The following is a 25,537-nucleotide window of genomic DNA, read 5'->3' on the forward strand; positions in this document are numbered from 1 at the left end:
GTAAGAATTGCAAGTTATCTCGAGTCTCTTCAAATTTTAACCCGAGTCGAGCCATCTGAAATATTTATGACATTGAAATTTTGAAAAATGCACAGATTGCGGTTCAGACAGTGTTGGGATCGTGTCACCGCCTTTGAATTGCAAGTCATCTCGAGTCACTGCAAATTTTGACACGAGTAATATAATTGATTTATATATTCATATTGAAATAAACCCAAATATATTTCGTTGACTCGGTTAATACACAAATTTCTTTTCAATTATCTACCAGTTGCTGACGAGTACCCCTGACGAGAGTCAGGCGAAAATATTCAGGTATATTTCAATAAGAGTATATTATTCAATCATATGTATTCAAGTTCTGTACCTACAAGAGTCCGTACAAGTAATATAGGGGTTAAAGGGTCATGAGCAATGTTCCCTCTAATTTTTGACGAGTCTGCGCACACTCACCAACTCACGTCGCGTCGATGGTGACGCCGATAAAAAAGCAACAAAAACAAAATCCTACTTGCAATAATCCTCAGAGTTGATCCACACCATTCTGGTGAGGTCGATGAAATAGCAAGACCCTTCAAACGCAATCCAGCCGGTCTCACAACCGTCGACCGCGGTCTGCTGTTGGTTGACGGGGTACTTGTCCATTTTGCATACCAAATTTTCGAGAGACTGACACGGCTTATCATTCCAGCGGCCCCTGCAAAGAAGACAAGCCGCATGTGCAAGTGACGACCAACTTGATTTTCATCATTTATACTGGAGGGCGCAAAGTGAGGCTCGCGAGCCATATGCGGCCCACGGAGAAAATTCAGCTTTTTCTGATTTAACTTGGCTTCGTTTGTTTGGGCTAACGTGAAATGGGCTAAAAGGCTGAAACAACACTATAAGCCAATAAAACCATGTTGATTTTCGTCACTGATACCAGGCGTGTGCAAGGTGGGAGCCGCTCTTCAGATTAAGCTTGGTCAAGTGCGTTTGAGCTAAGCTCCGGAGGCCAAGAGAATGGCCAAAATAACACTAAAACCGTCTGACTTGGCACCTGAATATTTCAATAAATTTATCGCGCAACTTGCTTTCGGGTCTTCACGATTGCTATTGCTATGCGCTGTCAGATACTGAGTGGTGGGCTTACAATTAGGGTTACCATAGTTTGGAAATCTGAAAAGAGGACACTCAAACTTGCAAAACCGGAGGAGAATTCTCAAAAAATGGTAAATTTTTTCCACATTGTAGTCGGTTGACTAAAAAAAAAGGTCAACTGATCACTCGGCTCCCGAAAGACCCGCCGGAGCATAACTCTGGTGCTGATTTACGGCATGTCAGTTGAATTTTGCTATAGATATGACCAAAATTCTCAAAAAAGAGGACAAAGGGGCGTTCTCCAAGGACACTTTAAAAAAAGTCAAAAAAGAGGACAAATCCTCTTAAAAGGACATATGGTAACCCTACTTACAATGTTTCTTTACTTTCTATTACGTCAGCCATAGGAATTTTTAGTGCTGCTGGTCTGCTGACTGAACAGTGAACATAAAGATCAATATTCGCCACACTAGCCACGGGCGTGGCTACATTATTACCAAAAGAATGTCAACACTATGGCCGAAGAAGCCGGATATTTACTTAACGGCGTTATTAATATCTGGCTAGCCTGTCAAAAAAGTTGCACACCCCTGATTTATACGACTGTTAGGAAAACCGCACCAATTCATCCCAGTCGAAGATAATATGCCATATCAAGACACAATACAAATTTTAATCAGAAGACCAAAATCCTTGTTTTGTCAGATAAACTGATATTGATCGGTCGCAGACCTACCCTTCGCGGAACATATGGATGCAACGCTCATGCTGACCGTCTGGCGCTAGCGGTCTCCACGCCGTGAAGGTGACATCGCTTCCGTCTGACCATTGGTAATAGTTCACCTGGTCCAAATCGTTCATACCAATCCACGTGTCCCGGATGTTATCTAGAAACCGTCACAGTAAAGATTCTCACACAAAACCCGCATATGACATAACATAGGATTTGCATACGTATTCTGGCGTGTAATTTCTTTGAGTTGCGATGTCAGGATTTTTACGTATCGTTGCAAATGAAAATGCATAAGACAAACGAAATATGAAAGCAGGAAAAACTGCTTGCGGAAAAATGCATATAAATCAAGAAATCTCTCAACCATGTTCGAAGCCAGACACCATATTGTCACAGTAGAATCATATTAGCTTACGTTCATTTTTTAAAATCTGTGATTTTCCCAAGATGTTCAAAATGGACTTGGACATTAGCTACTACAATTGCACAGAGATGATATGAGCCTGTACCGCAAAATTAAACCCTTCTTGCCAATAACACGGATACGACAAAGTGTTTTATTTACAATTTGATGTTTAGGTCTGAAATCCACAAATTCGTCTAATCGATTTGAAATGATTGAAACAAATAAGCAAGGCAACAAAACCAACGAGGGAAAGCACAGAGCTAAGAAGTAACACATCACTTACATTGATAGAACAGCAACGTGGACACAAAGTCCTGTTCGGCCTGGCTGTGTATACTGGCGAGATCGCCACCTTGCCTTTGACAATAATCTCGAGCGTCCGCCCAACTCAGGTTGGCCGACATCCTCGGTGTGTAGTAGCACCAGTCCTGCCAGCCCTGCCAGCCGTTCGAGCAGCCCAGATGATCCCCTGCAAGGGCACAACGTAGAGCTAGTATGCGATCTCGACTTGTAGGCCTACAAACTACTGGGATATAAAAATTCGCAACCAGATCTGGAACTAACAGCCTTTAAGAATCCGCAACCAACTAACTATGTTCAATTTCAAAGTACTAATACGAAATACTGAATTGCAAATGAGCTAAGAAATATTGGATATAGAATTGGCATTTCAATATAACGGGGTTCAGTGTTTGAAACGGTAGAGATTCCAAATACCAAAACCCACACCCTGGCTACGCCACTGTTAGTATTGATGACTGAGCTAGCATGGCTGCAAGAACATCACACAACGCCAAATGACGACTACTAATCGCAACTCCAAATATAGTGATGCTGAACCGAAGGCCGATTCCATACCTTGAAAAACGATAGACCTGTCCGACGCTCCGAAATCCTGAGAAGTAACGCCGTGGGCGTACGACCCAGTGTAGCTTTGCTTTCCATTAATCTTTTTCACGTCAACGGTGCCGCCGTGGTCCCCTAAAGAATATAATACCTTTCAAACCACGTTTCATTTTTTTAACTCCCAAGTAAGGTCGGACTCACAATGGCACTATCTACGTTGACAATTCATCAATAAAATGTAGTGATGTAAAATAAAAAGATTCAGACATAACCAGTATTGCATCATATACCCCTAAAGCAGGGACCAGTCAAATTGTGACTAGATTTGAAACGGAACGTTCTCGCCAAACGGTTGACACGTGAACATGTTCAACATTTGCCGTCTTGAGAGGTTATTTACAAAGAGGAGTATCTCTTGATAAAAATCTCAACTTTCGACAGGAATGCATTTCTTAATATAAGAACTGTTTTTCATTTACTTGGCATCACTAAGAGAACCAAAACCTTATAAATCGACCATAATTGTTTTCACTTGAGAAAAACGCCGAAATCGCAATCATTTTGTTGGAAGGACAATTATCAATGGGAACCATGAAAATACAGTAAAGTCAAAGGTATCAGACCAAACAAACACCTTTTGCATCAGCCCTACTACCACATGTGACCAATATCAAGATGAATATATCAAAGTCAAGTACCAAGAATTCTCCCATCGTGAACAGCGGCAGCACATATCGAAGATTGTTGAGCGTAGACCTGAGTCCCGTACACGGTTGCGGCAGTGACATCGCACCCAGCCGGGCAGTCCACAGTGAAGGAATCCGGCCTCGCTTCTGCCGTATCTTTGCATGTCACTAAATCTGGAATTTATTTGACAGAGTTACTAATTAAGAAAAGGACGTAGTTTATTTTTGTCCTTGATGTTTATTTGCGGCATATACACCGACTCATGATACACATACACACGATCTGTGCATATGCATACCATGAGTGCATGATGTGCATATGCCGCTGGACAACGAAGCGCAGATATAGCCTTTACGGCTTTCTAAGACATGCACCACCCCTCCATGCTATCCCAGTAATGCATGAGCGCCAAGCAGGGAAGTCATGGATACCAGTGTTACTAATCAGGTCTTTGGTATGACCCGGCCGGGGATCGAACCCGCGACCTACCGATCAAGAAGCCGGACGCTTCACCATTACGCTATCTTGTCTGTTACGAGTAGTCTTGCATCTAACATTTTTCTAAAGATGGAAGGCCGCATTTTTTTCATTCAAACTAGTGTCACGTCAACAGATATAGCTTACATTGCGTTACGCTGAAATGTAGAAATACCCAACTTGTAGGCGTTTGATATACAGTCTACTAGGATTCCACAGCACATTGGCAGGGTGTCACTTGAAATACAACTGTGCGGGATAATATTATTTAATTGACGGCAATCGATTTCTCCATATTTATAGTCTGTGATTCCTTCAATAAGTCACACAACCGAAGAATTCAAAATTACAAAAGCACCAAATTGACAAACACATTGAAATCCGAACCGACTTTTGTTGGTATCTGAGAGACGTGTGATACATACATCTACTCAAGTCACTGCAAATTAGTTCTTAACGATTTTCACCAAGTCACACAACCAAAGAATTCATAATTTAAAGCACCAAATCAACAAGCATCAACTTTGAAAATCCGAACAAGACTTCTCGGTGCCCGAGAGACTCGTGACACAAGCCATTACAAATTACCGTCATTATTGCATCCAATAATATCGAAGCGCAAAGCGATTGCGACATTCCAGGCCTGCGGGACGATCCTCACGTATCGCGTAGTGATCGGTTCACGCAAAAATCCTTCGCTGATTGTGTTCTGGTTACTGTTAGCCGGGAACCACTAAAACAATACAAACACAGTTGTGCTGGATGTACCCAATTCTCCTTCCCTTATCAATTGGTCAGAGCAATAACGAGATTCCACCGACATTCATCGATTATATTGCCAGTTATAGTATGATATGAAGTTGAGGCTTATAAGCACGGTTGCCATACCGTTTTTATTAATCAAATTTGTCCTTATTTTGAAGGGAAGTGTCCAATTAAACTACATTGTCATTCATAATTTCTCTGCTTTGTATTTATGACTTGTGTACTATTTTACGGCAAGTCATTATTGTCGGCAATGAGACCGTGACGTACTTCTATGTAGTCATCAGCTTACCAAAAAGGTTGTGAATATGTAACATTCGGACTGGAAAAATCAGTTTTCCAATTTCACAGTGTTAGCCCGTCCTAATTTTTTCATCCATGTCAACGGCAACCTTTTAAGCCGCAAATCAACGAGCACGATGTCACAGAAAAATATGGGGGTTGATTGGATTGAGATATTGCATCAGAGCCACAGAAGATATATGAGGAGTGTGGCCAGAAACAAGTTTTACGTGGGGTCCCACATGGTGCACACGTTTTTTGCCATAATTTCTGCTTCTGGCTCGACTTCTGATCTTGAACACGAGTGGATTTTTGTCAAATGTAATCCCAGATTTAGATAAGAAATGGATTGTGTTTCGAAGGCCAAAACAAAACCGGAGACTAAAATTTGTGACTTCTCTCTGCAACAAATTACTCACCTGGTTACTTCCGTCGGTATTCAGATATGTGGTGAAGACGCTGCCATCGTTACTGAACTGTACATAATATTCCGTGACCCATTCTGGCGACTCCGGATTTCCTTGCGTTAATATGCCGGCGAGCTGCAGAATATTTCAAATGCGCGATCACATAAAATATCATGATATATCTTGCGTCTCCTTTTTTAGCCGATTAAGAGCTCAACAAAACATCAGGCCAGACATAGGCATTTTAGCAGTCAGACTATCATCTCTTGAAAGGTTAGTAACGCAATCATGGCGTGACTTGTCAATGAAGTTTGAAATCGAACTGCACATAACAATTGTGAAATCACGCAAAGTTTGAGGGTACTGCATAAATTTAGTCAAAAATCTATGCATAGTGTGTATATGCATTATATTTACTGAATGTGTCAGACTAAGTTAAGTTACAAATCTATTTTGGTCGTAACAGTATACTACTACATGTACTTGAGTAGGAATTTATGGTTTGACGTCTACTTGAGTAGCAATACTCCCGGCTTCTTGCCGGGTCACAAACTTCTTTGCGGGCTGCGATTTGCACACCCCCGAACCGTATCATACCTTTCTGGGTTGGCTCAAATCGATTTGCAACCATTGGTTTTTGTCGTTTGACGTAGGTTTCCAGCAACCTGATGCCCCAGCTACAAATAATAACAAAACGAATTAAACTTGAACAAGCTGAGATCGCATTCATGGGATTATTTCCCAGTATACCTGTTTCGGAATAATCCAACTTGCTGTTTTCCGGACCATACCCAGATAGAGACGAAGAAGACATATACAAAGTGTCGGGCAACTGCGGGTATTGACCATCGTTCTGAACGACTAAGGAGTCAGCACACCTGAAAAATATCATAGATAGAGTCCTTTCGAACCGTCCACTTGTACCCTTCATCTCCAGAGCTGCTGTTTTTTGTGTCGCATAGTCAAACAATTCAATTTTAGCCCACATCAACGAAAGTACCAGTGCGTATACATATTATATTCTATGATAAAAGTAGTTGTTGTAGTTGATTGTTTACATTTAAACCCTTCGAGGCAAACACTATATACGACGTGACAAGGAGAGGTAGTCAATAACGTAGGTTTGCCTGCTAGCACCACTATCTCGGGTGATTAAATAGTTCAACTATTTCCACTTCTACTTGAAGACTTTTTCGGCCAAACCACTACTCTTTACACTTTGATTTTGTCAAGTATAAATTAGTTTTTGAATGTTTGCGTCACAGTCATGAGCAAAATCGTCATAATAACTGACGAAATAGCTCCTGCGTCACAATAACGGAGTAAATTTTCGAAAATTACACTTATTTGAACTGTCATTTCGTGCTTCCACTTTTGGCACGTCTTGGAAATGGATACCTCTGGTAATTGAGCAAAAATTCATGTTAATTTTCGTTGACTACCAATGTTGAACTACTGCGGAGATTTTAAGGTTTCCCGGGAGTAGAAGTAGAGCTAACGAAAGTATTAGAGGTTTAGCTGGCTGGCTACTTAACCTGGAAGTCCTGTTCTCCTGCGTGAGATCTTCTTAGACACAGATATTACTCAAAACATACGAATATATTTTCAGGCGTTGATGCAAGTAGGTTTAGGGCGGAGCCCTATTTCTCTGCTGAGTAGCGATTCTCTACTCAGCAACGCTTTCGTTACTCAGCTCATGCCAAAAAGTATACTCTCACTCAAATGCGTTCGAATCGGCACTCAAATCTAAGTCAACGCACCACCAGACTTAAGTGACAATTTTCACCATCCAGCAGCCAACTGCAAGCAACACCCGCAAAATACCGGAGTACCGATATTGCCGTATAGGTAAATCGGCGCTATGTCATGATGTGAGTTTCTGCTGAGCAAATGAAATCAGTGGTGCTTGGGTGGATTTTGTGTTTATAATTGTATTTGTAATTCTCTTATTTTGTGTTTATAATTGTATTTGTAATTCTCTTATGTACCCTTTCGACTTATTGTCGTACAGCATCTTGGTATACCGGAATGATAACTTCTCTCTCAAAATAAATGCGCTAGCGTCAAGTTCCGTTGAGTGAATGAGTGAGATGGCGCTTGGGTGGATTTTGTTTCATATAATTTTATCATACAAAAGTCATGTCAACTGCTTTTTGAAATTTATGGATACAGAAATGGCGACAAAGGTCGATCGTCAAGCAAAACCGACATGTTTTGTGCCACTGCAAGCTATTGAATTTCACGCTGCCGGTACTTTACGAATGCTCCTCCCACAATTAAGTAGATGCAGCATCTTATCTTGAACCTGAGCTGACAGAGTTCTTGGTGATATCAGTGTTGGGATGGAGTCACTATACCTCCAAGCGGGGCCTACGATATTAGGCCCTGCTGCAGGCCTTTCAATATTCATACGAGACTCTCTAACAGAGCAGCAATAAGCTTTTGGAAACAAGAAATGCTGAATATATCAGGGAGACAATGTAGGGTGGATATGGCAAAGTTTAATCGTAGACGAGCTAAGTGAATCGTGCATAGAAGAGCTTCAATTGGAAAGAAACCCTGAAGAAATGTCAATTTTCTATTTATTTACACGATATCGATGCATTTTTTGTTCTTGAGGCCTGCACTTACGTTGTCGTCTGCTGTGAAACTTATCTTTATAAATTTCGAATGGGTTTGTAGCATCTTGCAAATATACTTCTGTGGGACAAAGGAATGTTCTGAATATCTTGAAGAATTACTATTATTTCTATTGGGCCATATTGAAAGGGTCTGGATGAGGTAAATCAGCGAGATCGACGTCTACGTAGCAGGTTTTGTGACGAAATAACGAGGAAAGCGTCTCGTTGTCATGACAAAATCGTCCACGCCTGTCTGGGTCAAGGCTAAAAAAATCCCGCAACGCACATTCGGAAAATGTCGTCTGGAAATCGATACTTAACTGAGCAGCGAGAATTACGACAGGATGTCTATCAATTGCCAGAATACGGCACGATAAATATACGAGATATAAATTTCATGGTTGGACGATAGCAGGGATTCCCTGCACTACCAAGATCACCTCTGCAGACTAGAAAAAAATTGACTTCAAAATGTCCCCTATCACTCACGCCGGCAAGCATCCGACAACTTCGAATCTGAGAGCGCATCCCAGCCTGCAAGACTCAGTGTAAATTCGAACTCCAGTTGCAATCACCGGCCGTTGGAATATATTGGTGACTTGCGTGTTTTGGTCGTGATTGGCGTCGAAAATCTGAAAAAATAATGCCAACCACATCGTACGTCATGAAACGATTTTGAACATGATGTCACCATTTTGTTTCCGAGCGGGTCGCGAACCCATTCCCAGACGTCTTGGACTTTGTGAGTCTTGTACTGAATAGATATGGTCTTGCTCCACATGTTTTGATTGACGGGCTGGCTAATTCCGTTAAGACCCTGACCACAGAGAATAGCAATGGTCTAAGGGCGTCCGGTTCAAATTCAATGTCCCAACGACATTCTACCTGGGTAATGACACCTCGTACTTCGTAAAACTCGTCCAAATCAACTTGAATCCATTGCGTTTCTTGCTGGTCTTGCAGCGGTATCCATCCTCCCTTACCAGTACCCACAGAAGGAAGGGCGCTGAATGTTTACATTGCTAGTGAGAAGAGAATCACTCACCCCAATTCATCCTGGCCAGGTGCTCTTACTTGTTACAATCAACACGGTAAATTATCTTGACTTTTCATGCAATTTTTTCGGAGTTTTACCAGCATCATAACATCTGATATATCTAACCCAAGCGCTCTGGCTTATTACACCCAACATGGCAAAATACCACGAATTTTGTAGCATTTTTTCACAAGCTTTACTAGGATCACAACACAATCTTCTCTTGTTCAGCCAAGATTCCTATCATCGACACATTTGTAATCAAATTGATAGCAAAATTTGTAATTTGACTTTGCATCGACTTTTTTCAACGCATTCGGCGCCCTGCTGCCCGAAAAGAGTTCTATTTGTGATACAAAGCATCTCTCCTGAAATCAATTAGGCTCAACCAATAGCCATCTGTGTAGAAATATCAGTATCGGCCAACATCTGTCGATGTTTTTTCTGCCCGTACAATGGCCCCATAACGCAGGAGTGTAGAACTACAATTGTTTACAATGAGTGGGTCATCGGTACCGTCAGATTGTTTCACGTGGGCTACAATACACTTCATCCTGAATATGATGGAGCTTTGTTTCTTGACCTGTGAGTTAAATTTCAATATCGGCAGGAAATATCGGTGAAGATACAATATATCGAAGGTTTTGGTGTCTGCTCAAAATAATGATATAGATTGGTCCATATTGCCCATTTCCAAACCAATATTATTGGATAACTTCACTCACATATACTGATCGTACGTATTCAGTCTGCCTCTATCCGGTCCGGAGGCCGAATCCATCTGAGAAGACGCAGTTAGTTGCCTGTCTTTGATGGAGCCTCCTCTCTCTACGCCGAGATGCCGGTAACAGCAATCCACTCCATTGCAGTCATTGGCCGGTGCCGGAGTGTAGCTAAGAATATATGTCTCACATTTCATTTCACACAAGCACACATACCACCATACCAACGCACAATGGAGGGACACGGCCGTGGGAATTTAGAGAAAAATTCAACTAGACTTCTATGCCCGACAAGATTATACAGTACTTTAATCGACTTCGGACTCAGATATAATTAGTAATTGTTAATTTTTATGCATGGATTTTACAGATACCTTGACTACGGCTGCGATGCTTTTATCGTCAGCACGCTTCTTTACTCATCCACAAAATAACTGTGCAGTGTAAATTGAAAAATCATGCAACCGAACTACAAATGTAGGCATGAGACTCTTCAGCAGACAATTGATATATATATATATATATATATTCATTTTGAGATAAAATGACTATTATCAGCTAACTCGTCAGGGGGATATCGAATGTTTTTTCAATTCTCTCCTTGTTGCTGACGATCACACCTGATGTGTGTTAGCCGAAAATATTCAAGTTTATTTCAATATGAATATTATTCAATTGTAAATGTTGGCAAGCAGAATTTTTCAATATCTTAGCAATGCCTCTGTTTAGAGAAATAATGCGATTACTTTGTGAAATTGAATAAACCCTACGACTCGACTCAAAGCAATATCTTGTGTTTCTCCTCGCGTTCCATGGAACAAAGTATAATATCCCATCCACCAAAGTATGGGCCCACTCCATGTTTTAGTCAGCAAAAAGGAAGGGGACAATAATTCAGCTGGGGCATGCACACATTGCACACACACAAAGTAATTCAATCCAAAAGTAACAGAGCAGTTCAAAGCTTGATACAACTCACAACACACAAAGATAACATGATTAACGAAGTAGCTTTCATCGATAGTTGATTTAACTAGACACTCACTAATCTGGATCTTTTTTCTCGCAAATGTAACCCCTGAAATCGGTGCATTTCAGATCGTTCCATCGTCCGCCGTAAACTTGCATCTCGATACAGTCTTCATCATTCACGTTGTTGGGCTCGCCTGAAAGCCCGAAGTATCCCCCCATAATATACATAATACCGATAAAAGGAATACCAGAATAAGAATCTGCACTAAGCAATGTCCATTGATAGGTTGGCAAGCTGTTAGACAGAGATGGCAGCATATACATCTATTCATGATGGCGGCATATAGGCCTACACCGACTCATGATATACATACACACGACCCGTGCAGTTTGCAGCGCATACATATGCGTACCATGAGCGCACGATATGCATATGCAGTAAAACTGCTTAAACTTGACTAAAATTATACTTATGATCCATTTATAAATTGAACTCACAATGATGCCCACGATTTGACCGCAGAACGCAACAGCTAACTTTTTTACTTACTTGGATACTGCTGCTTTCACTGGCAATTAAGCAAGAATTTACGATATTACTTCTGAAGATCTTCTTGGAGGTACAGAACTTCAATATACGATTGCATAGTGAAAATGAAGCCATATATTTTCAGCAGACACTCCTCAGGGGTAATCGTCCTACAATGTTCTTTCTGATTTTCTTCTACTTGCTGACGATTACCCATGACGAGTGTCAGCCGACCAACAATGACCACTTTGACCACCTGTGGCTGCAACAGGAAATACATCGCAGTCATATGGCACACAGCCACTATTTCAACCACCTACACAGCCAAACACACGGTCATGCAGCGATATTCAACGTCAGTATTCTGTGGCTTCCATTAATTAGTAGACTAATGATAGGATTGGTGCCAGTTGCCTTTTATAACGACTACTCGTGGTGTTGGGCCGACTTTTCTGCAATAAACCTTTATGGTATGTAGACATTGTTTCCAGGTTTAACAGGGAGAACATATTATGTATCCTGCCGCAAGCTCACCCGGGTTCCAATTTATGTAGTTGAACGGAGATCCGTCAGACCATCTCCACCCGCCATCGTTCAAATCCACAGTGGGCGCATTAATCGGTCCGCTCTTGGAGTCCAAAGCGCCGATCCACAAGGCAATTTGCTTCGAAGCCAACGAAGCATAGGCTACAGAAAAAGGTTTACTACGACGTTTCCTAATCTAATCGGGCCTTCAAATAGCTTACTTTCGATAAAAGCCTGTTCATCCGGAGAGTTCACGCTGGCCAAGTCGCCGCCTTCTTTTTGACATTGGATCCTCGCGTCTTGCCAAGTTCTGCATAAAAAGGGGACATACCATAAGAGGCGGTTATTGATGGAGAAAAAATTCTACTTTTTCATAGTATTACTTACTCAAACGAATATGCTTTTAGACTATCTCTGCGTCTACAGTTTTTCGTCACAACTGCTTCGTGTAACACTTTGGGTTTCGTACACAAAGTAGTTTTGTGCAAAACAGTCACAGTATCACAGGAAACGAATGTATTTTTGAAAATTTCACCTAATTGCAGCATCATTGATCATTTTGAGCTAGTCGCATATATGCCCAATTTTATTAGCACTTGCGTACAGCGCCCTAGTGGAGAGATAATATAATGATCTATAAGGTATCATATAATGATTACTAGTATTAATTACTAAAAGTGTGGTACCTTGACCGTGACCAAACATACTTTTTGAACTACTCTCCTTAAATTTCCACTTCTGCTTGACGTAATCTTGACCCATCTTGGGAATTGGTACTTCTATTTGTATTTGAGCATAAATTCACATTGTTGCGTCTACGTAACTTCCACTTTAAGCATCAACGCTGACTACTTTGAGTCTTTGAACCTCTCTGGGCGCGATTACGCACAGACCAATATTAGAAGAGACTCTTTGGGGTACAGAACTTTAATATACATTTTAATAATATATTCATATTAAAACCAGAAGCTTTTCGAGCTGACACTTTTCAAGGGCAATCGTCAGCAAATGGAGAATTTCAAAAACATGCATCTAGCTACATTGCATACAACCAATTATGACGTCATAGAAACAAACAACACGAAATACAGGCAAACCGCGAGCGCAGCTAGTGGACAATTTTTAGATTCACTAAAAATTCCTTCTGCTGACACAAGCGCGGTCGGTGGATTTTAATATAAGTCGATTCCAGTGCAGACAGATGGAAATTAGTGCGGCCTCTACCTAATATCGAAAATCTTTCATCGCGATAGTTTTTAGCGCAAGTTGCATTCTCAGCCAAATGCTTGCCGATGGCAGAGTTCATAGCCATGGCCTGATTACGTTCTAGTAATCGGAGATCAGTTACAGCTGCGTCTTCGCGAGAGTCCAATATGCGTGATCTAATAACGCTGGGGACATGTTGTTTGATGCGATTGATGCGTGGCACTGTGATTGTCGGTACGTGGGAAGAACAACTCAGCGCTTGCAGGAACGCATCAAACAACATGTCCCCAGCGTTATTAGATCACGCATATTGGACTCTCGCGAAGACGCAGCTGTAACTGATCTCCGATTACTAGAACGTAATCAGGCCATGGCTATGAACTCTGGCATCGGCAAGCGTTTGGCTGAGAATGCAACTTGCGCTAAAAACTATCGCGATGAAAGATTTTCGATATTAGGTAGAGGCCGCACTAATTTCCATCTGTCTGCACTGGAATCGACTTATATTAAAATCCACTGACCGCGCTTGTGTCAGCAGAAGGAATTTTTAGTGAATCTAAAAATTGTCCACTAGCTGCGCTCGCGGTTTGCCTGTATTTCATGTTGTTTGTTTCTATGACGTCATAATTGGTTGTATGCAATGTAGCTAGATGCATGTTTTTGAAATTCTCCATTTGCTGACGATTGCCCTTGAAAAGTGTCAGCTCGAAAAGCTTCGGGTTTTAATATGAATATATTATTAAAATGTATATTAAAGACCAATATTAAAACTACCACTCGAAGCATTCACACCTGGAAAAATCTTGCTCGATTCTGTAGCATTTATGAGTGGCCGGATTGTGAATGTAACCGTCGGAACCACAGAGAATATCGTTTACGTCCGCTGAAACACAATTAGTCGCATTCAAGACAGGCTCGTCACGATACACCCAGAAACTTACGCGGCAATGTCGGCAGAGGCTTCGGGTTGAGGAGTTGCACTGAATGATATCGGGATCAACATTAATCGCAGATATGCACTTGAATATTGATATTGAAATAAACCCAAATATTTTCGTCTGACAGTCGTCAGGCGTAATCATCAGTAAATATTATCGATTTCAATGGAACTTTGAAATAGGTATTAATCACAGACTCTGAAACCAGAGTTGGTCAGCAACAAATTATTTCTATATTCACGGGTACTCATGTAGGATTTGCCTACCATCACCACTAACCCAGTGGCTATTTTTTTGAAAAGCTTCCACTTCTACTTGACATTGTTCAAGAGAAACTGCTTACGCTTTTCACATGTATTTTGTAAAGTATTAGTAAAAGTAAGCCGGTAAAAAAAATTAATTTTCGAAAATTGTACCTATTTGTTATGTCATGAGTCATTCGTCGTTGGCTGTCAAGAGCGCCTTTCAATTTCAAATGTAGCCATCTCCTATTAACTGCTGAACATATGCGACTATTCGACCAAAGCTATTTTTTTGAACCTACTCACTTGACTACTGGTCAGATCTTACATTTTCTTCTACTTAACATAGACATGACATGCCTCGCAAATCGCTACTTCTATATGCAATTGAGTAGAAAGTTAAGGCGTTACTTAGTTAGTTACGCACTGATATTATTGTATATGTGTTTTGGGTATTTTTTACATGCTCAATTTGTCTGTTAATGTTCCGGTTGATGAAGCAATGAAATCTCTCTCTCCCAAAGCTGACTGCTTTGACCGCCTCCGTGCAAAATCAGTGTACCACCCGCATTACATTAATAAGGGCAATATCTAATCTAAGGGTGGGCAATTATCTTCCTCCGCGGGCCAAATGAGAAGTAGAAAATACATTGGCGGGCCGAGTAAAAATTTTTAGCTATATTTTCGAGCGTATGTTAATTTTATTTCCAAATCACATGGTTAATAAATGCTGCTCTGTGAATGTGTTGATGTTATAGGTAATGAGAAGGTGATGGTTAATTGAAAATATATCTATTTGCCGTCATGATTTGAAACAATGTTGAACACGATACACTCGATACATTTTTGTTAAACACAATACATTTTTAACTCTCTTTAAACCAGGGTTGTAATGACTCGAGTCATGACTCGACTCGAGTCACGTTTTTTGGATGACTCGACTCGACTCGAGTCAATCTGTGTATTGACTCGACTTGGACTCGAGTCATTGCGCATTACTCGAAGCAAGTCATTGACTCGAGATTCAGACGGCCAAGATCGACATTTCATTGTAATTTCGAAGCCAACACACTATTGGGGTTTCGCTTGTTGGTGCTGGTGCTTGAAAATGCGACCAGAAACTGCTAAAAGTGAGGAAAATTGATATATTATAAATTCGAACCATTCAATATCACCAAACTGAGCTTAAAAAGTGGGTTTAGGCAGACTTTAACTGGAAACTGAGCAGTCAACACAATGACTTGGACTCGAGTCATAATACCATGACTCGGACTCGATCCTCTGTTCGGTGACTTGGACTCGGACTTGACTCGGTGGGAATTGAAAATGACTCGACTTGACTCGAGTCAAAAATATAAAAGTGAGATTGACTCGTGACTCGGAGCCTTGTGACTTGGTTACAACCCTGCTTTAAACCCATAGTCACGATCGTCTATTAATAAGACTCTTAAACAGTGGTTCTCAAAACTTTTTTAGGCACGCATCCCCTGTATGATAGTGAAAATTCTGCGCCCCCTGATCATGATGTCACAAAATCCTAAGTGCAACCAGAATGCTAGCAATCCCATTGGATAGTTTGATGGCATGGAAGGTTATGGCTGTTGATTAGAGAATTCTGAAATATTAAAGCTGGACAATACACAAGGCAATAACTATAAGGTGGGAGTAAATCGCAGAGAGCAAAAACAATTTTCAATAAACTTCGGCTTAGCGCCCCCTTTTTGATGCTATATGGAGAGAGTGGTTTTCTGTGACATTAACTGTTACTCATACCTTTCCCGGGCCGAACAGAATAGCCTCACGGGCCACACTTTGCCTAGGCCTAAATCTTATCTGTCAAAATCATTCAACAGAGAGAGAATGGGAGAAAGTAGTTATCAGATCAGAAAACTGTAACTATATCTATCGAAAATAAACTTCAAACTATCAAATTAGTATTTGTGGAAGCATAAACCATTTGCCGCATTTTAAAATCCAGGTACGCAGGCAATGCGTGCAACGATTGGTTTTAAGAAATCCCTAAAGATTTCGTATAAAACAGAACATCTAATTGACATAGAACCAACATCAACTAGATAATATATTACTTGTAAAAGAATATTCAGCACAATATAATAATATATATAATATATATTGAGATTGAGATTTTATTACAAGAAATTTTCAAGTTCCGTACCACGAACCATTTCTTTCGATAATAAATTGTCGAACATTCACGATTCTTGATTAGGTACAACTCGGAATAAGCATAATAACCTGCATTGACTTTGCAGACATAAGAATACGGTCTCACGCAAGGATCATCGTTCCAAGTCCCTCTGTCGTTGGCCCACATATTTACGCAATTTTGGCTTGATCCGCCGTTTGGTTCGTTCGATTCCCAATTTTGAAAATCCTTAAAAAAGCATTCGTGCCATGGCATGCATGCATGAGACGTTATTCAACAGACCAGCAAAGACATCACTACTAACCCACTTTGACCCAGGAAATAACAAAACCAAGTAGAAAATATCAGTTTTTGTTGTTTGCAAATTTGCTACGAGATGATAATGTCATACGGTAATATATTTGAATTCACATTGATCTGAAGGTACTTAAGGCATGTCCGAAACAATTTATTACCAAAAAACACATAAGTAAAGTCTAGTAAAAGTCAAATGTGGGGCTTGAAGATCACAGCGACTACTTCATCACATGATTTCAAATTACTTCCATCAAATATAACATCGACACACCACACATACTAATATGTAAAACAACATATAGTAAATGAGCCGAGAATCGAATTTATGAAACATATCAACCGGAAAGCTTGATTGCACACTCTGGCATATTTCAAGACTGTAGCTGTGATGTGCATGTGCCTGTAAAATTACCATTTCTTGCGGCTGAAGTTATCACAAAATCTACAAGACATCAAATCCAATTATAGAGATGGAAAGCCGCAGTGTGATTTACATAAATAGTAATAAATTTATGAATAGTATTAAAACAGTATGTGGAGACCCTTTTAGAAGCATCAGACGTCTGCCGGTTAGTGACATTGTTAGTGACAAGTATATTGTGACACCTCCCAAAATAGATGGACAGCCCTTGCTCGCTGTATACTGCAGGCCATGGCTTTCACATATCGTATCACTGCATCTATTGGCTATGCAAGAAACGAATCTGTAGAGGGTTGCGCCATCACACCATTCACGAGAATTTGGGGAAATCGACGTTCAAAAATATGATATGAATTCTAAGTTGAAAATATGGTGTTCTTCGGATCTATCTTTCCAAGCATGGATTCTGAATAAATCACTGCGATATAATGACGAAGAACACAACTTACGAAATCAGTGCCGTCAGTATATCCAAAATTATTTTCGAAAACTATATCATTCGCTCCAATCCATGAAGGTCCGAGGTTGTGCCCTAGAATTGAAAATATCAATTATATTCATTCGTGCTCATATTTAACCAAAATACTTGAGCAAAATAAACTTGAATGTGTTTAAACTGTTGCAATACATTATTTTACCAATAAGACATATTTTACTCGCAATCAATAATAATGCACATGCGCACATAGTTCATCATTCATAGCTATCATTCGTAAAGCATGGTCATTAGGGGGGCTGTTCAAAAATAACTTCTTTTCCCGATTCAAGCAGGTCACCTCTTAAATCTTCAGGTTACCCTAAAAAACGCTGCACACCAAATTTGGTTCGATTCTAACAAGTATAGGGCTCCGAATATCCAAGTGAATTTTTTAATTTAAACAGGAAAACTTTCCAATTTTTTCTGCCAACCCCATAAAATTGTCGCGCTGTCTTCAGAGACCATGCAAAACAAATTTGACCCAATTCCAACTAGTAGAAGCGGAGTTATTGGAGTTTTTCGTTGATATTCCTCGGATTATCCTTGATTGGTGGACAATCCGCGATTTATCAACGAAAAACTCACATAACTCCGCTTCTACTGGTCGGAATTGACTCAAATTTGTTTTGTATTGTCTCTGAAGACAGCTCACCAATTTCATGGGGTAGGCAGAAAAATTTATAAATTTTTTTTTTTTAGTTTTCCTGTTTAAATTAAAAAATTCAATTGGATCTTCGGAGCCCTATACTGGTTAGAATTGAACCAAATTTGGTGTGCAGCGTCTTTTATGGTAACCTGACGATTTAAAAGGTGACAGGCTCGAATCGGGAAAAAAAGTTATTTTTGAACAGCCCTAATGATCATGTTGTATGGACGCAGAAACGAACATTGATATTGGCAAGCAATCGCTGGGATCGCAATGATGTACTACAACTACTATTACTATAACGATCAAATGCTGAAATATTTCGATGATTTGGTACAGGCGTCTTACATGATCCGTAAAAATCAATCAACAGTTTCATTCATGTATTAAAACACAAGTTAACACACCAATTCATTATCAAAAAGAGTTATGCCGTAAAATTGACTAACACGAAGACCTCTGGTAGTATTGTAACATTCATATTGACACCAATATATGGGTCTAATGTGAGAAACAACTCTCCTATTGCTTGCGAGCGAGATGGGAACGGATCATAAAATTTGACTATACCAGCAACAAACGACGCTTCATCTCCATCATGAATGCTAGTTAGGTGTCCATACATCGTTACACAATACGCTTCTGCCTCATCCCATGTCATTGTTTCAGTACCGAATTCATAGCAGTATGGTGGACGTAGTCGCCAACCTTTCGGACACTGATAGTATATTTCTGTAACAATGCAAACAGTGTAATGAAAGCCCTGCCTTGCGCGTATCTATTCCAATTTTATTTGTATATTTCACTCCTGTGCTTATGTAACGGGGTAATATGACTTGAAGATACTAGGACTATTTAAGGGTGATATAAACTTTTTTATTTCTTGAGCAGTGATCAATATTCGCGAGTCAATTTCAAGTCGTCAAGTAATTGGTGTCGATAGAAATCACTGTATCTTGCATGTGTTCGCGAAATACTGTTGTAACCTGTGAGAGCGATCAATCATTCAATGATCGTGTGTTTACTGAGCCTCTATTGTTCTCTTAATTACAAATAATTTGACCACAAACGAAGTGATTGAAGCTGACAGCTTACGCTGTCGTAAACTAGCAAAGTAATTTAATAGCAAAACATTTTTTCTGTTCTCTGTTACCTTAACCAAACCTCTTGTTTCATTGAAACTGAATTCGAATCCTACTCCTCAACCATTGACGCATGCCCGAATTGTATCATGTCAATATGCAAGTGGGTAATGTATTGCATCTTGTCAATTCGTTTATCTTTTCCCTATTTTGGCTGGTGACTATAAACCGAGGCTATGCAATTACTTACGTAGTTAAACAATTCTACGTATATGGGAGCAATACAGCGCCTTCTTGCATGTAAATGTAACTCTATATTCGTTCATCGGTTAGAAATCAATGACTACTCAATCTGTATTTCAGACACCTAGCCAATTGCAATGACGTAATCATGCCTCATACTTCGAAAAGGCAGCTTGGCTTGAGTTGCGACTTGACTCGTGACTTGAATTGACTTGAGTCACCTTCAAAAATCAAGTGACTTGACTCTAGTCACCTTCGAAAATTGATTGTCTTGACTTGACTCCAGTCAAAATGTGCATGACTCGAAATGACTTGTGACTCGAAGGTAGCACCTTGATCCCAACACTGCCGTGTACATGTGATTTGATTATTATGTGTTGGCGTTTTTTCAAGTATAATATAGCAGCGCCCATTGCAATCTGAGCCCCGGAGTACAGATGCGAACATCAGAGGAAAATGATACACCCCATATAGAAATACCAACTTGGAATCGTTTGCTCCTCACGAAACAAATTCATTCCTGGTAAGTTTAGAAAATTCCAATATCTTACCACTATACCGACAGCGACAATCCTGATTGGAGGTCAAGAAATAACAGCATGTAACAGAGTGACCAATAACAATTGGCTCACCCGAATATGCATCATCATTTATAACTTGCCCCAAATTTTCAAAAACAGTCATTCCATTAACTCTACTGGTGAATATTGATCATATGGGCTGAGAAAGGATAAATATTTGATATTAATATGCGAAACTATTAATATTAATAACGAAATTCATTCGTGAACCTGAGAAGATTTTCGCGACCGTGACCGTTCACAGTCGCTATTCATTAAATAATGACCATAGCGATTTCGATGCGGATCGTAAGACGATAAGAAAAAGTAGATTAGTCCCTAGTTCACCTGAAACGAACATGGACGGTTTAACATTGGTATTTAGTGTCCAGCTAGTCCATTGCAACTATGTCCTGGAATGCGGCTGTAGGCTACATAAGTAATCGAAATGCGGCCATGAATAGCAAATAGGTTGGCCACCCCTGCCCTAAATGCCAGATAGTAAAAGAAAACCAAGTACCGTCAGGTACTTCAACATCAGACAGCACTGTTCCTTCGGTGACTTCGCACACAAAAGCCTGTTGCGAATAACACGTGAGAAGTTCCCAATTGCCTTGGGCTGAAAAAATATCACGCGGTCAAACCGAGAACAATATGCGACACTGGATGTTGCAAGATCAACTCACCCTTGCCGAGATAGAATTGCGCACAATCGTCCTGACCCGCACGGGGTGTATGTGCGCCGTCCCACTGCTGGTAAGAAACCGTAGATTGATCGCTCCATGTCAGTGTTTGATCGTGACCGATGTCTAAATAGGGCAGTTGTGAAATCAATTACTCACGATTTCAAAAGACACGACATTGCGATGGCGTAGATATGCCTAATTAAATTAATTAAACTATATTCATCGATTCAATACACCGCAAGAGACTGCGACATGATGAAAAGAGAGGCAGAAATCAAAAAGGCACCGTACAGTCTGCTGATCAACAACCACATTGGCCTGCAGATAGTAAGAGAAGAACTACTCATAAGTCTAAATGAGGCATGCACATCGAACGGAAATAAAGGAACTGGAAGACATGATATACAAGAAGTGCATGTTTTGAAGGGAGTCGTTGGATTGTGCTGCACAAGAAATGATTCATGACAAACACCAGGATCTCGAAAGATGTACAATTGCACATGCGACCGCCTATATTGCAACTTTCGCAGATTCGATACGATAGCAAAGCTTACCAGAAATTCCGAGCCATAATTGTAAAACACCTTCTTTGTACAGCTCCGTCCCGAAAGAGGCAATAAAATGCTGTTCATCGTCACTAAAAAGCAAGCAATGTTAACAAGGCAAGAAAAAAGTGATATATGTAGTAATCTTCACATCCCGTAAAACATTATCACACTCATACATAAAAATATTTTTTCACATAGAGCCCGAAAACAGTGCATTTAATATTAGTGCACATCAGCATTTGAATCAACCACAATAAATGTATCATTATGAAGATTTATCTCATATACCAAAAAGAAAAACACTCCAAATGTTGAGGGGATATTATGTACCAAAATTGACCTCTTTGAGTGTGCCTCACACAATGACAGCGCAATAGACATCATGCAAGAACCACAGCAGACATGAGAATATTTTCCATGGCTGGAAATTACTTTTGTATTTTCAGCATCCGTGCGTTCTTAGCCGTGCAATATTTGTAAGCTTGACTCCAGGAAAGAAAAAAGTTTTGATTCAGCACGATTTCATAACATTTCCCGTGGCCGTAGATCCAACCGGTTGGACACACAGCTAAAAGATTCAACCGAAAATTAGCTACCAGTAGTAATTAACAGGTTTTATATTTGCAAAAAACGGTGACTGAGCAAATCACAAACTGCACGCATCTTATCGAAATGTCAAGTTGACAGCACACACAATTCAAGAAGCCAAAATGTGCCCAAATGTGTCTTGACTGAACAATACCCATACTGAAGTCTGTATACAGTATAAATCCCTCTCTTTAACTTAATATTACTCTTCATAGGTGCAAATCAAAATTGAATTTCTATATGAAGGCAACTTCACATTGAGCGGACTTGATCGAGAAACGCAAAAAGCAAAATTGGTTTATACCACAAACAATATATGTGCTTCGAAGAGGCTCATCTCACAAACATGTTTGTATCTGATTTCACACTGCTTTAGGGAGAACGAATATAACAAGGCAACTACTCCAGTATAATTGTTGAAGCTTACCTCTCAATCCTTTTCGACATATGTATGGTTTTTGGGCATAGCAATCCGCTATATTCCATTGTCCATTTGCAACCAAAGTTGACTGTGTACATTGACCTCCAGCCACCCTGCAATTGAAGCAAGTAGGTTTTATATAATATACAAGACAAAGGTGCTGAAAGGTGCACATATCAATAATTCTGAAAATTATAGTCACTTTCCCTTGTTACCTTACAACTCAGCAAATTATGATGACCAAAGTACTTGGCTTTGTATGGATTTAAAAACCAGGGTTGTAATGAGTCGGGTCATGACTCAACTAGAGTCCGACTCAAGTAACGATATTTTGGTAACTCGACTTGACTCGCATCAAAACCACAAAAGTAGAATTGACTTATGACTCGGAACCTTGTGACTTGGTTACAACCCCGTTACAAACCCCCTCGGATCAATAGATTACTCATTGGAAAATAATTACTAGGGCAGAGCAGTAGATATAATAAGATAAGCTACCAGGTGACTCTTGAATCTAGATTGTGTCGAGGTTTTTCCGAAATGAATGGTTTGGATTTGTCGCGAAATTAGCATCGTATCAATCACAGAGTACTTGCGAAATAAATAAGATAGACTTACGCTGCTGTAGGTTCTCCCGACGCCCAATTTGTGTACGAAAGTTGATCATGTCCATTGCTCCAACGTAATGTTCCAGGGGTGCTCTACATAGAGAATAGCATTTAGAACCAGCATATCAGCAATTTATTAATCCAAAAGACTGTAGAGAATTCTATTTAATATTATAATTATTGAATGGTATATTACCATATGTTATATAATTGCTTACAATATCGGAGAGTCCGATCCAGATGTCTTTATTTACTGATAACATCATGTCGTTGATGACATTTTGTTCTGCGTCGGAAGTTATAGCCACTAGCTCTGAATTCCAACGGTCTTCGCAGTCTTTTTCCGCCTGTGGAAGAACATAATCCCAGTTGTACTTGCTTTACTACAATTCACCAACCATGCTGTAACTGATCTCAGGATACATTCTGTTCTGTATTATACTGCTCGGTTGCTTTCTTTTTTGTATTCTAACTCTAGCAATGAAATTCTTAAGTGTGAAAAAACCAAGTTAAATCCTATTATGTTGTGATAATAGAGCAGCTAGATAGGGAAGGCGTGCTTCAAAAGTAGAAGTACCGAATGAGCATATTGAGATACGAGATTTGGGATATCGGGAATCTTTTAGGGAAGCTTTTACAATAGTCTGCTGGAATTTCAAAAATTGAAATCTGCGCCAAGATATAATTTGTAAGATTTCTATGCTCCCCTTGTTTTTGTTGTGATGCGCCGTTGGCCCTGCGTATAAGTGGTGAGGAATACAAAAGATTGCGAATGCGGATGCTGGAATTTTGTTAATTTTTTATGTCGCAAATTCACTATTCTAGTTTCTTTGAAGATCGGGCTGGGTTGGGCCTTTTTGGGTCGGAGTAAGGTGTTAAGTCGTGCAGCCAAAAGTTTCGCATTGACGTTTCCGTCTCCATGAATAACTACTATTTGGTCCATTTTTCCAGAAAACTCAGAACTGAGTGTGAACTTTTTTGCCTTCTCAGAATGTAGTGTCAATGTACCTGATGGTTCGGTTATAGGCTACATGAGTGAGAACTCAACACTGCCGACAGATGGCTATATTGTGGCCTACAAACATTCTCAACATTTGCTTTCTTGAGGCATTATTTACGTCAAAGTATATATCAGGAACAATATGAAGTTGTTAGAAATGTGTGGACAATACACAATTAATAAATTTTCTAAGAATTGCCTCGCGGGCCGGATAGAACCATTTGCCGTGGTGTATGTTTACACATCCAAGACGAGAGAGAGAGAGGGGACTTGGTCTTTGTGCTTGGCCATACATTGGCTCACTGGCTGAGTCTAGGCCTAACATTAGGGTTGGGACTTCGGGATCAAATTTGAAATCCCGGGATCGCAAAATAGTAAAATACACATACAAAACAAGCTACACAAATAACATTCATCCCTTGTAATATTGACGCAAAACATGAGAGCATCAAGAGCGGCTCCAAGTTAGCCTTCTTACGACTCCGAGTGACCTCTAAATATGCCACAGAAATATAATGGACGACAGTTGTTGTTTGTGTCTATGTGCTGAATTCAGGGATATTAGTTATGCCTTAAGCCGTCCAAGGCCGCTTGTAGAAATAGGGAAACAGAATTCTTGCAGACTAGCGTCGAACGCATCGATGAATACACGCCAGTCAACGATATATCTTGAGTTCTGCTGATCGTACACCTTCATATATCGACTTTCTGAATAGTAAATTTCGACAAAATTTTACTGACATCAAAATAACGGCTTATAGTCAAGTATAAATTGCAACTAGTTCCATATTATTCAGCGAATAATTCTCGCGCAAACTTGTGTATCAAGTGCTGGAATGTATGAGGATTGAGGAGCTATCACATAACGACAAAATAATAAGTTATACTAATGATATGCATTTTCAGTTTATTTCAATGTATAACACTTGCCAATCTGCGTCTATAAATGCTACTATAATAGGGTTACAATATTTTGTAAATCTAAAAAGAGGACACTTTTTCAGAAATTTGAGACTTGCAAGACCGGAAAAGAATTCTCAAAAATCGGTGAATTTTTCCCACTTTGTGATCGGTTGACTAAAAAAAAGGTCAACTTTTCGTCCAGCCGGAGCGTCACTTCTGTGCTAATTTACGGCATATCACTCGCATTTTGCTCTAAATATGACCTAAATTTTCAAAAAAGAGGACCAAATCTCAAAAAAGAGGACAAAAGGGCGTCCTCCAAGGACACTTTCACAAAAGTCAAAAAGAGGACAAATCCTTTTAAAAGAGGACGTATGGTAACCTTATACTATAACCGATATAGAATCAATGGAAG

The 25,537-nt window shown here is 39.9% G+C and overlaps 1 protein-coding gene across 1 annotated transcript in view; it reads right to left on the reverse strand.

The window, feature by feature from the left end:
* The window catches only part of LOC145459498 (uncharacterized), a 54,336-nt gene that overhangs the window by 15,199 nt on the left and 13,600 nt on the right, over nt 1–25,537 (reverse strand). The window contains exons 6-33 of the mRNA XM_080338157.1: nt 23,438–23,566; nt 23,230–23,312; nt 22,618–22,724; nt 22,035–22,170; nt 21,609–21,691; nt 21,055–21,177; nt 20,889–20,987; nt 19,054–19,215; nt 17,809–17,891; nt 16,731–16,869; nt 14,236–14,274; nt 14,087–14,177; nt 12,310–12,398; nt 12,098–12,250; nt 11,108–11,228; nt 10,066–10,233; nt 9,190–9,310; nt 8,996–9,121; nt 8,794–8,936; nt 6,434–6,561; nt 6,281–6,360; nt 5,696–5,818; nt 4,818–4,962; nt 3,764–3,925; nt 3,078–3,200; nt 2,503–2,688; nt 1,817–1,967; nt 512–697 (exon numbers count right to left, since the gene is read on the reverse strand). Coding sequence (XP_080194283.1) covers nt 512–697; nt 1,817–1,967; nt 2,503–2,688; nt 3,078–3,200; nt 3,764–3,925; nt 4,818–4,962; nt 5,696–5,818; nt 6,281–6,360; nt 6,434–6,561; nt 8,794–8,936; nt 8,996–9,121; nt 9,190–9,310; nt 10,066–10,233; nt 11,108–11,228; nt 12,098–12,250; nt 12,310–12,398; nt 14,087–14,177; nt 14,236–14,274; nt 16,731–16,869; nt 17,809–17,891; nt 19,054–19,215; nt 20,889–20,987; nt 21,055–21,177; nt 21,609–21,691; nt 22,035–22,170; nt 22,618–22,724; nt 23,230–23,312; nt 23,438–23,566 — 3,479 coding nt within the window. The remainder of the gene's footprint in view (nt 1–511; nt 698–1,816; nt 1,968–2,502; nt 2,689–3,077; nt 3,201–3,763; nt 3,926–4,817; nt 4,963–5,695; nt 5,819–6,280; nt 6,361–6,433; nt 6,562–8,793; nt 8,937–8,995; nt 9,122–9,189; nt 9,311–10,065; nt 10,234–11,107; nt 11,229–12,097; nt 12,251–12,309; nt 12,399–14,086; nt 14,178–14,235; nt 14,275–16,730; nt 16,870–17,808; nt 17,892–19,053; nt 19,216–20,888; nt 20,988–21,054; nt 21,178–21,608; nt 21,692–22,034; nt 22,171–22,617; nt 22,725–23,229; nt 23,313–23,437; nt 23,567–25,537) is intronic.

This window comes from Botryllus schlosseri, chromosome 16, assembly GCF_051294905.1.
Source record: "Botryllus schlosseri isolate E-star chromosome 16, Bs_hap1, whole genome shotgun sequence".
Lineage (NCBI taxonomy): Eukaryota > Metazoa > Chordata > Ascidiacea > Stolidobranchia > Styelidae > Botryllus > Botryllus schlosseri.